Source organism: Leopardus geoffroyi, chromosome C1 (assembly GCF_018350155.1).
Source record: "Leopardus geoffroyi isolate Oge1 chromosome C1, O.geoffroyi_Oge1_pat1.0, whole genome shotgun sequence".
NCBI classification, from domain to species: Eukaryota; Metazoa; Chordata; class Mammalia; order Carnivora; family Felidae; genus Leopardus; species Leopardus geoffroyi.
The window spans coordinates 183696709-183715187 of NC_059328.1; the positions used below are offsets into that span (position 1 = coordinate 183696709).

Genomic DNA, 18479 nt, shown 5'->3' on the forward strand with positions numbered 1-18479 from the left:
TGATAGCCATCAACACGTCAGCAACACCACTTGCTCCTAGCTGTACCTGGAGAACAGCACCTTCTCCAGCAGCAGAGAAGCCTCATTGGGTAAAAAATCAGCTACAAAAACTAGTCATCCAATGACAAGTGCCCCCTAGGTGACAGCCCCTTGTATCCCTGGATGGTGGGCATCCCCTCTGACTAGGTTGCAAGGTTCACATTCACCAGCATTCCTGGCCACCCCTCCCCCACACTGGTTCTCTCTTCGCATCTGTTATACTTTCCCTAAACCAGCTGAGCCATTTGCTGTAGTTTCTTTTTAAAATTTTTTTTAAATGTTTATTTATTTTGAGAAAGAGACAGAGAGTGAGCAGTGGAGGGACAGAGAGAAAGGGAGACACAGAATCCAAAGCAGGCTGCAGGCTCTGAGCTGTTAGCACAGAGCTCAACGTGGGGCTCGAACCCATGAACTGTGAGATCATGACCTGAGCCACCCAGGCGCCCCTCCCCCCCCCCTTTTTTTTTAAGATTTGCTATAGCTTCAATGACCATCCTCTCAGTTCCTCGGTGCTAGACGTGTATAAAAAATGATCATCTATTAACCATCTTCACCTGCATTTTTGGAATTTAAAATAAATTCTTTCTTGAGCACCTACAATGTCCCAGGCTTGGGACACATCAAGGAACAAAACAACAACAACAACAACAACAACAACAACAACAACAACAAAAAACAGGTCTGTGCCCTTATGGAGCTTACATTCTGGTAATATGGTTGCCAAATGTGACATGTTCATACAGAACTGATTAACTTCCCTTCCCTGCTCCTCTGCCTCTGCCTTCTCAATCAATGGCATCACCATTCACCCAGTGACCTCTCTTCTACCTCCCCCTCACAAGGTCCCAAGTCCTGTCAGGTTCATTCTTATCTTGCCGTGACTGTACCCTACTGCTCAGAGGACCCCCAGCCTCTGCCATCAGACTTATCTTCCACCACATCCCTTGTTCCATCTATAGCCATCTGAACCTGCCATTCATTCATGTCCATGGCCCTTGTCCTCAAGCACGTCTACTGTCCTGCCTCCACTCTCCTCCCTCCCTCTGGCCTGGTAAGTCCCTACTCATCCTCTAAGCACCAGCTCAACCGACCTCTCTTCTTGGAAGACTTCTCTACTCAGGCAGTTATCTTCTTCCTCCTCCAATTAAGTTATGATATTGTACTGATCTGCTTCCATGTTTAGCACCCCCTTCAGACTGAGAACTCACTGAAGTCAAGTATCACACTGTCCACCTGGGACTACTCCAGTCACCACCCCCAGCACCATGCCTGGCATGAAGGAGGTGCTCAAAAGAACAAACTGTTTTTTGGTAACCCTCTTGTATTAGAAGTAAAAGCCTTTTGTTCACAGGCAACAATACCGAATTCAGCAGAAAGCATTTTTCTCTTTCTGTGGCCTGGAGGTGCTAGATTATATAAGATAATCACTCACTTCACTTCTGGAGGCAACAGCCCGGTGCAGTGGGGTCAGCCACATGTTGTCCTTGGCATTTACACGAGCTCCTGGAACCAAAAGCACAAGTTAGAGGCATAATGCAGTCAGGGAAATTCTATTGATGTTAAATCAAATGTGATATCTTGTGCTCTCATTTGCCTGGTACAACCACCATTTTTTGTTTTGTTTTCTCTTTGTACCGGTCATGCATTTGCTAGCCACCAGACAGGAGGAGAGACCTAGTATAGTAGAAAAAGTGAAACCAGGAGCTGAAAATGTCACCAGAATTGCATAAAGACTGTGTGAGAAGTGAGTGCCTCATTGGATAGGAAACACAGATGTAAGAAGGTGGAGATTCTCCAGGAGCAGGGAAATGTCGATTCTGAAGAATGAAGAACTTTGCAGGTATGTGTGTATGTATATAAGCATATATGTATATAAAATGTATAAATATAAAATGTTTTATAGACAATATACAATATATAATCACATATATTAGTTTTAGTGTTCAAGTATACTTACCACGCAGGACACACAATACCCTTCTTGGCAAACTGCTTAGGATGAGCAGCCTTCCAATAAAAGTATACTAGAGGCCAGTGGGATTTCAAACAAGTCTTGTAAAGTTGAGTTCTCATGAGACTTGATCTGGGCTGAGGGGATTAGCAGAAATATGTTCTTTCCAGGAATCCCAGTTATTTCTCTGAGACTAGCCAGGTATCTCGATAGGAAGAAGCCAGCTTCCAAAGCATTTGGACAGACACAACATGAAGTCTATACAGGTTGATCATGGCCTTCCCTCCCCCGCCACTATGGGGTGGGCAGACAGGCTCACACATGGGCCAGAACAAGCACACACTCAGGGATGTGCCCCCCATGCTCAACTTTCTGGGAGCCACGTCGCCATCACGGAACAGAAGCTCTATGTGAATGGATTTCCAGAGAGTAGAGCATGCCCTCCTTCCATGATACCCTCACCATATCTATGAGTGCAAGTTCACTGAGTCTACAACTGAACTGTGGCAACACCCAATATGAGCTTCCCTTTTTTGGGTCCAGGGTTTTGATCAGTGTCTTGCCCAGATGGAAAATTTCTTTAAAGGGCTATAAAAGAGGAGGATAAGATAAATATGTGTGATATCTTTGTAGCTGCAACCTGAGGAGCCTATGTCAGCCTCAGGACAACAAGGAAGGAAGCTTGTGAGGACGAAGAGTGGAGACATGAATCAAAGAAACTAGAAAGTAAGGCAGAGGAGGGGAAGTGTGGAGGGGGTGCCTCTGGGACAAGGGCCGAGAAAGTGAGTCAAGTGGAATCAGGGAGTGACTAATCTCAGTGAGGCCAAGGCCAGCTGAGAGCTGAAAAATAGAAACCTTGTTTTAAAAAGAAAAGAAAAAAAAAAAGGTGACAGGAGACTTTCATGGGTAAAAGTGAGCTAGCCATTTAGTTTAAGCCACCAGCTAAAAGGAAATAACAAATCACAGAACTTACCCTATTTTTTCTCCTTAACTGAAGAACAAATACCATCAACAATATTAATTACAGAGAGCAAGAACATAATAATCCCTAAAACAAGAGAGAGAGAGGTCTTTCCTCCCCTCCCCTCCTTCTGACTTCATTGGCTTGAGATAGAGCCAAGTGCAGGTATTTTTTAAAAGCTCCCCAAGACCCAAGGTTATTTTAATATGCTGTCAAGGTTGAAAGCCACTGATAAATTGTTGCTTAGTTCATCAAGCTTAAAATTACTTGAATCCTAATTCTACTAATTCTGTCCAGGCAGTTTACCCAAAAAGGCTGAAGCCCCTTACATCAATAAGGATGAAATAAAATCAGTTTGGGCATGCTAAGAATCAACAGCAGCAGGTTATCTCCTTGTCCTGTAGCAAAAAGTCCTGAGCTAAACGCTCTGGAGTGAACGTCCTATAGGGGTGGATGCCTGGTGGGGATGCCTGCATCAGGGTATCCTGTTCGCTTGTCCTGTCCGGTTTTAACTTCATGTCACAAAGTCAAACCAGTCGTCTGAGAGGGACAACACCTGGTCGCATCACACCCTGTGTCTGAGTCTGAGGTGTCACTGAACTGTCTGCACGCTGTCCCATTAACCACTGTAGTCACCCCCTCCTTTAGTACGTTCGTAGGAAGAAACGCTATGTGTGTCAGATGTGGTACCTGCTGTGGGTACCGCATCCCTTCAGACTCGGAGCCTCAGAGTCAGTGCAGTCCAGTGGGAATGTCATGGGAGCCAAGGATGCAATTTAAAATTTTCTGGTAGCCACATTAAAAAGGGGGATTAAAAAAAAGAAGCAAAATTAATTTTAGTAATATATTTTATTTAACTCAATATACCCAAACTATTATCGTGTAAATGAGTTTAAAAATTATTCAGGTAATTTATTCTTTTTCTCATGCAAAAGCCTCAAAATCCAGAGTGTATTTTACCCTTACAGCACATCCGCACTGGAACTGGCCACACTTCAAGGGCTCAGTAGCCACCGCAGGTTTGTGACTACCGTGTTGGACAGTGCAGTTCTAAATGCTAAGTGGTAAAGCCCAACTTGTCTACTCATTTGCTTAAAAGCTCCCTTTAGTTCAGAAGAGCTAAAATTCTATTATTACAGCTGTGCAATTGCTAACAGCCTTGTTAGAAACTGCTAATATAATCTGAGCTCTTGCTTGGTATACTAACAAATGTGTAGTCCATTTAATAGGGAGATGCTATTAAGATGCTAATTTTGTAGATGAAGGAACTAAGGCCACGAGAAGTAATAAGTTCCAGGTACCCAGCTAGGAAATGGTAGATTTGAACCCAGGCAGTCTGACTTCAAAGCCCAAGCTCTTCAGCAGTGTGCCTCACTTCACAACTAACCTTTCCACTAAACATTGATTAAATTTCCCTTCTACTTTCTCCAATCTTTCTCAGCCTTCCTTAGATTCATTCCTCTCTCCCTCTATCTTTCCATCTTTCTCTTTTTCCATTTTCATATATATACATATTTTTTCAAGTATTTATACATATACATTCCCCCTTCATTTCATTTCCTTTTCCCCTACATTTCTCCTTTTAGCTCTAAACACTGGTTATAATAATATGAAACAAAAATACATACTTCATTATTCATAGTCTTTGACAGAGAAAATTTTGCATTGCCTGTGTGTAAGGTTAAAAAGCTAATGCAAGAAGAATCCCAAATGGCAAGATACATATGACAATATACTTCTCAAAATTTATCCGGGAGAAGCAAATGAAAGCAACATTAACATACCATTTCACACCCATCAAATTGGTGAAAATTCTAAAGTATGACAATCTCAAGAGTTAGTAAGGGTAGGGAGTAATATTAACACTTATATTGGGGCGCCTGGGTGGCTCCGTCGGTTAAGCGTCCGACTTCGGCTCAGGTCATGATCTCGCGGTTTGTGAGTTCCAGCCCCGTGTCGGGCTCTGGGCTGACAGCTCAGAGCCTGGAGCCTGCTTCAGATTCTGTGTTCCCCTCTCTCTCTGCCCCACCCCTTCTCGTGCTCTGTCTCTCTCTGTCTCTCAATAATAAATGTTAAAAAAAAAAAAAAAAGATTTACATACAGCTGGTGGGAGTATGAACTGGTACAACCACCTCTGGGAAGCAATTTGCTGCTACCCAGTAAAACTGACATTGCATGTGCCCTCCTACCCAGCAGCCCATCCCAAACATATACCCTGGACAAACTTTCACACATGTGGAAAAATGTTTACCGCAGCATGTTTGTAACAACAAGAAATTGAAATCCTAAATGCTGGTCAAAGGGAAAATGGATAAATACATTGTGGTATGTGTGTACAATGGAATGTCATACTGTCATGGAAATGAACGGACTGAAGTTTTTGATATATATATATAAACAGATGCACTTCAGACGAATAACGTGAATGAACAAATGAAGTTACAAATAATACCTATTACATAATGTCAGTTATATAAAGTTTTTAAATTTACAAAAACAATTCTACATGATGTTTGTGGATGCATAGGTGTGAAACAAAAGTAACAGATATGGCTAAAGAAAACAAATAGCAATTCTAGATAGTGGTTGCTTCTAGGAAGGGATGGTAGAGAAAAAAGGATGAAGTATGCCAAATGGGCTGGAAGTGTATCTTCAATATTTTCTTTAGAAAACAGATATGATACAAACATGGAAAATGTGAGGATATCTTAAAGCTTGGTGTACATGGGTATTACTTATATTTTTCTCCATATTTTCTGTATGTTTGAAATATTTACTATTAAACATTTCTAAGAAAGCAGTGCATTTGGAGTTTTATGTTTCTTAATAAAAATAGGGAAGTTTGGGACACTTGGGTGGTTCAGACTCTTGATTTTGGCTCAGGTCATGATCTCGCGGTTTGTGAGTTTACGCCCCAAGTCAGGCTCCATGCTGATTGTGCAGAGCCTGCTTGGGACTCTCTCTCTCTCTCTCTCTCTCTCTCCCTCTCTCTGCCCCTCCCCAACTCGTGCTCTCTCTCGCTCTCTTTTTAAATAAATAAGTAAGCTTAAAAAAATGGGGAGGATTATGATGCTTTTTCTTACGCTATTTTTTCTTGGTCAGTGGCCCTTCTCACGGATTAAAAAAAAAATGACATTTTCATATAAAGTGGCCCAGGCACAGTCTCTTCCAGGATTTTCTGAAGGCTCACTCCAGGTATATAATTGATTAGGAACCACAACTGCTGTTGGATTTGTAGATAACCTCAGTGGCACAGTCCAATTTGAAAAGACATTTTCAAGTTAACAATGTGTTCTCATGCTCTCTTCCCTCCTCAATCACTGTAGCTGATCCCACAGATAGATCCCCAGCTGTAGAAAAGAAGCAAGGTCAGCACACCCAGAAAAGGTGGGACCACAGAAGTTCATGACTACCCAGAGGTGAGAGAGCTCGAGAATCTCAGGGAATCTTTTGCTGTCTTCCCAAATTTTATCACGACATTTTGAATCTAAACATCTCACCCGAGTAGCTCCTCACCAGGCAGATCACCAGGATACCAACGAGGGGCAGAGGGCACGTGCATGGTACCTGTGTCCACCAGCTTTTGCCATGGCATGTCCAAATCTTACCTTCAGTCTCCCTCTGTGTTCTGCCTCCCCCTTTTTCTTCCCTCTCTCCCCCCTTCTCTCTTCTCCCTTTCTCTCTCTCTCTTACCCACAACCTATTTCTGTCTTTGTGTATGTGTATTAGAATGCTCTATAACATGTTTCTAAAGGAAATAACTATGGGCTAATGTTAAGACTAATCTTCAAGAATGTGTTAAAAAAAAAGGTTAGCCAAAAAAGTAATATACAGGAAACAATCTTGGTGTTAGAGAAGAGTTGGTTAAATAAATTAGTATATAGCCATACGCGGTGGCTGTGGTGCTCTGTAAGAATTCTTAATAATGTGGAGGGATGTTCACAAACCATTGTTATGTGGAAAAAGTAAGTACCAAAATATTATATGAGCCTGCTTTTGTAAAAATATTGAGCAGTCTAGAAGGATAAACCACAAAAGACCTGAGATCACTTTCTGACACACGGTAAGCACTACAAAATTGCTTGTTAACTATTATCAGAGCAGAATCAGGGACTAAGGAATAGAAACTGGGGGCATCTGTCTTTGGCACGATGTGCCAATTTAGGTCCAAGCCCAGGGCAGTCCTAAATTAACAGTTGCTAATTGAAGGAAGCTTTCTGGTTAAAAGAGAGATTCCTCAACGTCTCCTTCACTGAGCTAGTTTATACAGCAGCTATGAAAATCTGCCTAACATAATGAAAATCAGCAGACCGGGGCGCCTGGGTGGCGCAGTCGGTTAAGCGTCCGACTTCAGCCAGGTCACGATCTCACGGTCCGTGAGTTCGAGCCCCGCGTCAGGCTCTGGGCTGATGGCTCAGAGCCTGGAGCCTGTTTCCGATTCTGTGTCTCCCTCTCTCTCTGCCCCTCCCCCGTTCATGCTCTGTCTCTCTCTGTCCCAAAAATAAATAAACGTTGAAAAAAAAAATTTTTAAAAGAAAATCAGCAGACCTATTTTACTTCATGGTTTCATCATACAAATAATGCATTCTTCTTTAAAACATGAATTGGTTTTTTTTTTAATGTTTTTATTTATTTTTGAGACAGAGAGAGACAGAGCACGAGTAGCGGAGGGGCAGAGAGAGGGGGAGACACAGAATCGGAAGCAGGCTCCAGGTTCTGGGCTGTCAGCACAGAGCCCAATGCGGGGCTCAAACTCACGGACTGTGAGATCATGACCTGAGCTGAAGTCGGACATTCAACCGACTGAGCCACCCAGGCGTCCCTAAAACATGAATTATTAAAGATTTGAGTAAAGTCCTCTGGAGAATCATTCTCAATGCTGGACTCTCCCCACTTACTGAAGGAAAAAAAAAATCACTACCCTGAGCCTGGTACATAAGCCTCCAGTTTCTTTTACCCCTATGCAGGCCAATATGTGTACCAAGGAAAACTGAGAGAATTAAGCTGAGTGGTCAGTACAATATTCTTTTTTGCATATTTAAAACACTACACAGTGTGTTAAATCTACACAGTGTGCTAAAATCTATAGTGTTTTATAAGTATGCTTCTACATAGATTATATCATATTGTAATAACCCTCTGAATATTGTATCCTATTATAACACTCTGAGTTTCTGAATTGTTTCTGACTTGACATTCTGCATTGTTTCACACGATATATTTTTCATACCTATCTCTGTTGATACTTATGATGCCATTCTTTTTAATTACCACATGTATTCCAACATATAAACACAGTACATTTTTTAGACATTCTGTCCATTGATGGGTATTTCAGTTGTTTCCAGTATTTCATTATTCAAAAAATGCTGCTGTGAACACCCATAAAATGATTCCTCCTACAAACGTGCAAGTATTTGTCTAGGATAGATAATTAGAAATGGACTTTCTGTGTCATGGGTCACACACACTTTCGGTTTTAATCCTTAGTCTCAATCCTCCAAAGAGTGCTAACGTGTGAGATTGCCTAGTTCCCCACATCCTCATCAATACTTGATATTATCAGCCAATAAAATATTGCAAATCTGATTGGAAGGAAGCAGTATCACATTTTTCTGTTTTCCCGTTTAATAGTGAAGTTGGGCATCTTCTAATATGTTTGTTTACTGGACATTTGCAATTTATTCTCTGAGAACTGCGTGTTCATATTTTTTGCCTGTTTCCTCTATTTTTCTATGACTGTTTTTTCTTGTTATTTATATTTATACATTTACATTATATTGTTATTACTATTATTATTTATATAGTCTGCAAACTTATATAGTCAGTTTTATGTAGCGCTCAATGTGGCTTTTAATATTAACATTCTTTCAAGGAGAAAGATGACCCCGAGCTCGCTGATATCAGAAAACAACTCACACCCAGCGTGTAACAACCAACCAATGCCAGCATTGTTTCCTTGCAGCTTTAGCGTCACTTAAGGAATTGAAAAATAATTAGAAATCTAGGAAGTAGCTTCCTTCAGTTTCTATCCCTCCACTTCTCCTCCTCCAGAAGGTTAAACGGGCAGCTGCCAGGAAAATCTCCTCTCCCTGAACAACAAAATTATTATGACAAAAGCAGAGTTATCTGAATGGAGACCAAGCAGTATTTCATCAGTGTCATCCCCTGCCACTGGTTTCCTCATCCTCTTCCGCTGAACACGTCCAAGAGTCTTGTTTACATGTCAGAGGGAGACATCAGATGGTTTTGAGTTGAATATTTATAACTGATTTTTCTAAAGGAAGCTTCATGTTATTTACCTGCCTGTCAGGCACCATTGTGCACTGAAGGACACAGAGTCTGCATGTCTAATGATTTAAAGGCAAATGCTTTTTACCCAAGGACATTTTCAACCTTAAACATAAAAAAAAAAAAAAAAAAAAAAAAAAAAAGGTGCTAGGCTATACTGATTCTTCAGAAACAAAGACCCAACTAAAAGTTGTCAGGCATAAACTCTAATTATAAATTAAGTATGTTTTCATCTTATCCCTATTACTGCTTGATTTTTTTTTTTTTTTATGGAGATCAAGAGTAAAGGAAACTAAGTATCTTTCCCAGAGGCAATATTCCTGTTCTCTCAGCCTTGTCATCTAGGAAGAAGTAAAACAAAGGAAAAAGGTAGACTAAGTGACTGAAAAACCTTACAGGCTCAGAAAGGATAATTGATTCTTAAGTCTGGTTTATCCAAAGTTTGACTTTTAATTGTAGAAATAAATACATACGAAAGATCATATGAAATATGACTTCAATGTAATGAGATCAGCTTGCTATTGATTTTGCTTTTAAGCAAACAGACCAAATGTTATTACAGCCCAGGAGCAGTGTCCTTCAAAGCAATAACCTTGGAAGAGTGTATGATAATTCAGTGTATGTGACAATTGCTTAAAACATTTTTCAGACTCCCTTTGGACCTGCCTTTAGAACCAGTTTACACACCCACCAGAAAATGGCTCATTACTTTGTAATCACACCACACTGAGGGTGCCTGGTTTAATCACCCCTCTTTCACCAGAACAAACAAACAAACAAACACCAATCAAATCCAACCTCAAAGGATGAATAATGAATATTTGTTATGCATAAAAGAATCAAAAGAATGACCTGCCCCTGGCACTGGTGGCAATTTGCATTGACCGTGGTAATCACATTTTGACAAATCACAGGAAATAATTTTACAAGAATACACTTGTTTGGTGGCCTATGTCTAATAAACATATCATTTTTAGTTAGCAGTTGCACCTCACAAACACTCCCACGTTAGCAGGTGGGTACCTCCAGTTTTCTTCCTTCAGCCCAGGAGCTGAACCTCGAGCATCCCAGTTTCTCTACAGGGTATTGTGACAGTGCTCGGTTTCCTGTGTGCTCTGCTTCCTCTAGCTCAACCCCAATCTCTTAACTCTTAGCCACGGATCCACTGATTGGTTCACGCTGATCTCATTCATGCATCTCCAGCAAATGATTTAGCATGCTCTTCACCTTCTCTTTGCCTTAAATCCTGACTCGGCTAGTTCCCAAACAGAAGCCAGAGGCCAGACTGGGGATGGGGTGGGGAGAACAGAGCCAGAATCTGAACTGGCAGTTATAAGAAGAGGAAAGTTTCAAGGCCTGAATTCCTCCCTTTCTACTCAGAGGCATTCAGGGTTCCATCCGCCTGGCTAATAGGAGATAATGTCAGTGGGAATTTAGTGGGCTTGGGTTACACTATGCTCTGTAAGTTAATACAACAATGGAGTACACAGCTGTAATGGGCTATTCTGGCAAGGCCAAATCATTTGTCCAACATGGGAATCATTAGCACCTCATCCATTATTAAACTGGAAAGCAGTTTGGTTGGATTCCCTAAAGGGTCAGCTGCCAGATGTAAGCTCAGAAATGAAATCATCGGGCTCTTACAAGGATATTTCTTTAGGAATTTAATATACAAATTGAATAAAGGACCTTTCAAGGAAATTAAAGCCATGTGAATTCCAAGAGTTTGTCTAAGCTTCCACAGTTGAGTAAAATTTCGAAAGAACTTTCCCAATGCTCTCCTGTACCCTACGTCTTCCTAATTGGATATGAGGAGGAGGAAAAATTCCATTGCATGTGCCATCCAAAATTATACCAGAGACTAAACAGGTGTGCAGATCAGGATCTATGGAAAAATTTCTCCAGGCTCTAGTAGATGAGCCCCATGTAAGTGAGGTTGATGGACTCCATCCCATGGGAAGGTGATACAAAACCAAGTTTCTCAAACAGTCACCAGCCCACAGATGCCTGAGGAACATAGAGGGGTCAACTTCATGCTGCAGAATTAAAATCTTCCTTCGGATGTGGAAAAACAAACAAACAAAAAACCAAAGTTGGGGGTCTAAGACAAAGTTTTGAATTTGCACCTTCATGAACTAAACATTCCTCTGAGACGCTGAGATGTCTCTTAATACAACACTTGGTTGGTTGGGACCCCTTAGCTGTCGTGCCACAAAATTCTTATTTTACACCCCCACTGGTTTTGCCTACAATTTTCCATGGCCCAAGTTTCTACAGCTATAGGGCAACCAGCCAGGTATGTACTGGCTCTCAGCCATAGTCTGTGTCACACCAAACAATACATGTTTGTTTGGAACACAGCCCTGGAACATCTTTGAAACTGTCAGAAGGAAGGCCTGTTCTTTATTTTTTATTTTTTTTTTTCAGTAAATATAACCTTTAATCCAGCAGAAAAAAAAAATCAGTCTATCAAATGGAAAGTGAAAAAAAGGAGGAAACAATGTACATTAAACATAAAATAAGAAATGACTTGCAAAAATAAATCTCAATATATTAGCAGTTAGGCCTGTTCTTTAAAGCACAAGGAATGTCACACAGAATCTAACCTAAGCTCCGTGCCACTGTCAGGAGCACAGAGCACACACACATCGTAAGGCACTAAATACTTGCTTCCTGGGAAAATCCACCTCAAGAACACGAACACAACAAAAGTAAGGGCAATGTGAACCTTCCTGGTGTATCACAGCACAATTCTTGTTAGTTTATTCAGTGTTCCCCACGTCTGTTTGAATACATGCATTAGCTCCTACCTTTGCATAGCGTACTTTGGATTTCTACAGTTTCCCTTTACTATCGCAAACAAAGGCAAAATCTTAATACAGGCCTTTTGCATAGTCTGCGGGCAGAGGTATTTCTTCCAGATTTTAATCTTCCCAAACAAAAAGGAGGAGGGGAAAAAGCCAGCCGATCTGCAATCCACACCGAGACACGTGCATGTGCTCAGATTCATTCTAGGGATTTGTCTGGCAAATACTCAAGGGAGAAAGCACATATTGGTTTTGGAAACCAGTTTGGTGAGATGTACCAAGCATACAGGTTTCCAAAAATGAAAGCATTGGTATTTCTAGATCCAATGAGATCTTTAAAATACACAAAATATAAAATATAAAGAGAATAATAGCCCCCAAACCACGTTTGCCATGTTTGCTTCCAATTTTTTTTAAACAAAATATTTTACAGAGTTGTAGTCTCTTCTTTACCCTTCCCTGAAAATATCTCTCACTCAACCAGCCTCTTCAGAGGTAACCACCATCTAGAAATTGGTATATTTCCTTTCCTTCCATTTTTTATTACATAGTCATGTATCCATAAACAAAACATAGTATTATTTTGCCACACAATTTAAATGTATGTAAATACACAGATACATTTGTGTTTTTCATGAAGGTTTTAAGGAGTCAGTTTTGTTTGTTCATTTTTTTAATGACAAAAAAAAATGAAAAGATATCCAAATCTACTGAATTCATCTATAATACTGGACCTGATTAGTCAAATCAGACTTTCAAAGTAATAAAATGTTTTAATGGCTACGCCATTTTTCATTTAAGAATAACTTCTTGCATTGTTGTTTTTTTGTTCTGTTTTGTTTTGTTTTTCTGTTTTTGTCTACTGATAAAATCACTGATCAAATAAACTTCCATGAGCACAATAAAGAAATTTCGTTTGGGTTCATTGTCATAGTCAATCTAGTGAGTTGGTCATTTAAATTTTTATCTGCAATTGACTTTTAAGTAGATCTGGTATTTACCTGACAGAATCAGGAGTTCAATGATCTCTGCATCTCCCAGAAACGCAGCCACATGAAGCGGGGTTCGCTTCTCAGAATCCTGAAACAGCGGCAAAGATAAACAAGTCAGTGGAGGCCGGAGGTGCCTTTTGTAGACACAGTCAGACATGTCACTTACTCTGAGGTTAATGTTTGTGGGGAGAATGAAGGCCAAAACCTACTCAGGTGAGCTCTGGTTCCACATTTCTCTCAGCGTCTCCCGCAGTCACACGTACAAAAGATCCCGTTCTGGGTCTGTGTGTTGCATTTGTGTCCCTGCTCCTTTTATTGGAGCCCAGCTCAGGTCAGGGATGGACTATCGTGCAATGGATGATGACATTCAATTTATTTTCAGACCTTCGTTATGGCAAAAGAGAAAAAACTCAAACCCTTCTACCTACTGTAATAGCAGTGTTCAAAGCATACAATGATTTCTTTCAAAGCGAACATAGAATTGTTCACAAGGACATTAAATATAAGTACAGTCACTTTCTCCTTTCCATCTCTATTAACTGTTGCCTGGTTCGCTGCCCATTTATGTAACACATAATGAGTGCCTACTGTGTGCCAGGAACCAGATTTTGGGTTCAGTCCCTGTCCTTGTGAAATTTACATTCAAATGGGGAGGCTGCCAATAGTCCTGGACACCAGTTACAAGACAACACTTCAGATAGTGATAAAGGCTGTAACAAAACTAAAACAGGGTAATGGGATCCCGTGACTGGCGTGATGGGAACAAGATTCCTCAGAATGATGGAATAAGGCCTTTCTGAAAATATTGACATTGAAGCCGAGAGCTGAGGTAGATACCATTATCTCTGTTTTACAGATGAGAAAACTGTGGCTCAAATAAATTAAGAAATTTCCTCCAGACCCCACAGGTATATAGCAGAGCCAAGACTGGACTTTTGCCTGTCAGACTCCATTCTAAGTCCATGGCAAAGCATTTAACATATTGTGTTGTTAAGATGATAAAATGCAGCGGAAAAAAATATTGCTTCTCCATCTGTAAACTGGAGGATGTGATGAGAGAATTCAAGACAATGTAAGTAAATAGAGCCCTAGGCAGGCACGAAGCTTGGCCTGTGCATGCCATGAGTTCCAGGCAAAGCTGTCTTCGTCATGAGCATAGATGGTTGTGTGATATCTCCCCTCCAAGACCAAGAATTCCACAAGGTAAAGAACTTGCTCCCTTTATCCCCACAGTAGCGGCCAACTAGACGCTCAGCGTAAATTGGCCAAATTGAGCCAGTCTACGTGCGTTGCGTCTTCTACAAACTTCCATTGATTGCTCCACGACAGTAATCAAAGTTTGTATGCTGTGTATTGGAGGTTTCTCCTAAAACCAGCATGCATTTTAGTTTCAAGATTTGTGAAGTTGCTGTTGGTTTTAATCATCGTTCCTATTATCACTTGATGATACAACCTACCCAACCACCCTTGGATTTGCCCAAGGACATGATTCTGTTTTCTGACAATTCAGACCCTCTGCTCCTTCTCAGTCTCTTTCAGACTACTGCTTTTAGGCATTTTGTGACTCACTAATATCTAAAACAGATGGCAGGCAGGGGACATGACAAGAACTGATGTCCAAACCAGTCTATATGTTAGGAGGTTTGGGAAATAGGTTTTATGAAGGGCTGGACTAACTCTTAAGTGGGTAAAAAGAGGGGTCTGAATTAGCTGGGAATTTATGTTTCCTATGTATGTTGCAGGCAATTATTACTGATAAGTGGAAATAAGACACTCATGTAACTATTCCATATAAAGTAAGGGTATGCTGTAGAAAATTCAGAAAGCTAGATAACCATGGTTAACCCTCTCATAGTTATACCATCCTTTCCATGAAAATAGAGATTCAGTATTTGAAACCTGAAAAATATCTCAAGTGTTATTAATTTGTGCAAAGAGCTACACTAAGAACTGAGACTAGACTTTCACAAATGCTTTCCATTTCTTTTTCTTCTACTGTTATCTCTACAAGCATTTTCCATCTTAGCCTCACCTCTTTGAATCCCTGCTGTGACTATAAAACATTTTTCTTGAGTCTTGTGACAAAAGTTACATAATTATATGTTCTTCTGTGAACTGAACGGGTTCCAGGGTTTGGTTCAACAAATTAAACCTTACCTAAGTGACTTAAAGAAGGACTAACCCGGTCTAAAGTATGACTTCATTTGACCTGGAGCAAAGTCAATGCTCTGTGTGAGAGCTTGGCCTCAAATAAAAAATCAAGAAAACCCCAATATCTAAAACTGTTTGGCCTGTCATTATAAGACTGGCTTTGCTGATTCTGTGGCCCCTTTTATGACATGGCTTGTTCAAACTGAAGTTTTTAGAATATAAAATGGATGTGTTACATGAGATCATATTGTAAAAATGCTGGGTTGCAAATACCAGTGTTCCTGTTGAAATGTATTTAAAGGTTTCCTGTAGCTTCTAGAACAACTATACCAATTGATACTCTCCTTCAGTGACATGCCACAGACAGGTAACTGCAGAGAAGACCTGTATTCCGGCAGCAGGTCTTTGGTTCTCTAAAGCATCAGAACTAGATAAACAATTTCATGTGCTATTAAGATCTTAACTAAAATAACAAATCATGTCCACTATTGACCAAGGGTCACCAACACCAGCTCTCTGGCAGGAACCTGAATGATATACAGGGTCCTGAGCTGAGAGGTAAATAAGAGAGCCACAGTACTCACCAAACTCAATCAGGTAAAATCAGCTCAGAGGCTGCAGTTCATCCTCTGCCTAAGTATAAGGCTGCTCTACTTTGCCACAGGCTAGACAAATGGACAAGAAGATGTGATGGTAGGAGAAGGAAGGAAAAGGGTCTGGGGAAAACAGTAGACTAGCAATAATACTAGAAAAACATGTTCTAGGCCAATGACACTCCTAGAGTATCTAGAAACAAAACCTAATTACAGAGTGCTTTAATTTTTTTTTTTCAAAATGCCTTTTAATCTATTCTACTACTTGAATCTCATAACATCCCTATTGGAGAGACATGCCTTTCAGAATCATGTTGTTAAGTCTTATTATCATCATTTGAAAGCTATGATGTTTTAGATTGAAAAGCTAGGGACTCTGAGCATTCTGTATGACTTGCCCAACACCTGAGGATGGGAGATGAGGTGAAGAATTAGAACTGACCCTCACAGAGAGAGAAACCCTTGCAGTGGTCTTGAAGAAAGATTCTTGAAATAAGTTGATGTTGAAAAAAGGCCAAACATTCTCACAGGTAGATGGAAGAGCAATGCCTTGGCCTAGACTCTTGGTGGGGGAATAAAACTATCTCCACCGAGCATTCCCACAATTTACCGTGATGTGGTTTGGAGTTTTGAATTCACAATACTTGCGTATTCCAGGAACTTTCAAGCTGAAAAACAGGCATAAAATTGGTTCTAGGCTTAGGACATCCTTAGGGTGACAAGAAGAAGAAACAAGACCTCTTTGGAGGGATGTGTCCTCAATAAAAGCAACAACGGACACCCACAGTTAAGCCACCCCCGAAGATGAGCTCACAAGCCTAAGCCACAAGACCCATGTGGAAGCAATTAAATATAACCAAGAATCAGCAGGCACAACAACCAGAGAGAACTTGAGATAACAGAAGAATCAGATAAACATATGAATAGTGTTTAAAATCATTTAAGATGTAAAAGGCAAGGCCCAAGAAGAAAAAAAAAACATTATTTTTTTTTAATGAACAAAATTTGGGGGAGAAGTGTGCAGGAAGAGTTTCAGGAAGTAGTATAAACACATGATGCTGCCAATCATCTAAAGCTCTGGACTAAGACAGATGAAAACAAGAAGAGTAAACAAGAAGGAAAGGAGAAGAAAAAATAAGGACAGTGACTTTGGGGTATGTTTTACAATCATTTTTCAGCCATATTTTCTAGACATAGACCTTTAGTTGAGAAGTTATTATACCCCAGATATTGTGGTGGATGTTAAGAATGCAAATGAAAAACATCCAGGCCTTGCCCTAAAGAAACTTACAACCCAGTTACCATTTTCCGAATCTAGGACATTAGAATAAAAATAAGAAGCAAGTGGCAATTAGTGACACTTGTGATGTTCAATGATTTGTGAAAATTACCATAAGTGATGAGACTAATGTCTTAGGGAATACTGCCCTGAAACCCACCCCATTCTGAACTGCCCTGGGCAGCAAATCTAAACTGACAAGAGAAAAATCACTTCTGAATTGGGAAATAAGCACATTTTGCCCAGGGCTCTCTAGAAACCGTACTGGCTCCAGTTTACCTAGGAACTTCAGAAACCCAGGGAGAGACTTTCACTTTAGCCACAGAGCCCAGCCTATATCTTACAGGGCTGACTTAGGGATCTTTTCTGGATCAAAGTTAGAATCGAGGACCAGGTCAGGACCAGAGAGGAACGTTCAGATATAGTAGCTGAGCTAAGTGTTCTGCTTCATTTGCATTCACTGACACCTGGTCCTCAAGTGGATGTTCCACAATGACCAAGAGTTGATGGATGGTCATGGTGGTCTTTCCAACACTAATCATACAAAAGGAGAAAATAATGCAAAAGCAACCACAGTAAATTCAACACACATTGGAAATGACTCATCGGTGACTTATCCACACTGACAGCACAGAGCCCGATGTGGGGCTCAAACTCACGAACAGTGAGCTTGCAACCTGAGCCAAAGTTGGACACTTAACTGACTGAGCCACCCAGGTGCCCCACATCAGTGTATTTTTTAAAAGACTGTTCAAGTATCACACAAAAAAAGACCTTTTCCCATTAACCAGTAGCTCCGATTCCAAATAGCCCTTTGAAAACAGATTTGTAGCCATGAAAAGACGGTTTCTCCAGAAGGAAGGAAGGTAAACCCTTCCTTTCTATGAATAGCCAGAGACACACACAGCCAGCTGGCGTCTGAGCTAAATTTGCAGTATGTCATAGAGAGATCAGGCAGAGGAAGTTTCTGTCGTCTGTTTACCAAAGAGGCAGATGAAAGAAAATAGGGAACTTGAAGTATATACACATAAAGTGAGTTTGACATGGGCAGAGAAGCCATTGTGGCAGCCAAAAATACGGTGTAGGCAGGCAGACTGAGGGGGTACCCCAAGCCTCTGCTCTGAAGATTAAGAATTGTTTATTATATGCTTTAGAAATTCTCAGCTAGAAGTGCATGATCTAATCTTCATGATAAGTATCTATCATACACTAAAACAAATATCCCTCCCTACATATAAATATCTTACGTACCAAGACAGGCGGATGGAGCAGTATTAAGAAAAGAAGCCCTGCAAAGCCTTGCTGTCATGAAACACAGCAGTTAAGTTTCGATTGTCAATCCAAACTCCCATGAATAGCAAAGAAGCAAGGAAATAACCGACAACTTAGGCCCAATAAGTTTAATGCGATATTGA

General features: G+C 40.5%; 1 protein-coding gene across 11 annotated transcripts in view; it reads right to left on the bottom strand.

Annotated features, from left to right (window-relative positions):
• Positions 1-18479, bottom strand: part of ANKRD44 (ankyrin repeat domain 44) — a 343429-nt gene that overhangs the window by 168493 nt on the left and 156457 nt on the right. For all 11 annotated transcript variants that reach the window (XM_045480606.1, XM_045480614.1, XM_045480610.1 and 8 more), the window contains exons 3-4: positions 13051-13129; positions 1472-1542 (exon numbers count right to left, since the gene is read on the bottom strand). In XM_045480606.1, the coding sequence (XP_045336562.1) occupies positions 1472-1542; positions 13051-13129 (150 nt within the window). The remainder of the gene's footprint in view (positions 1-1471; positions 1543-13050; positions 13130-18479) is intronic.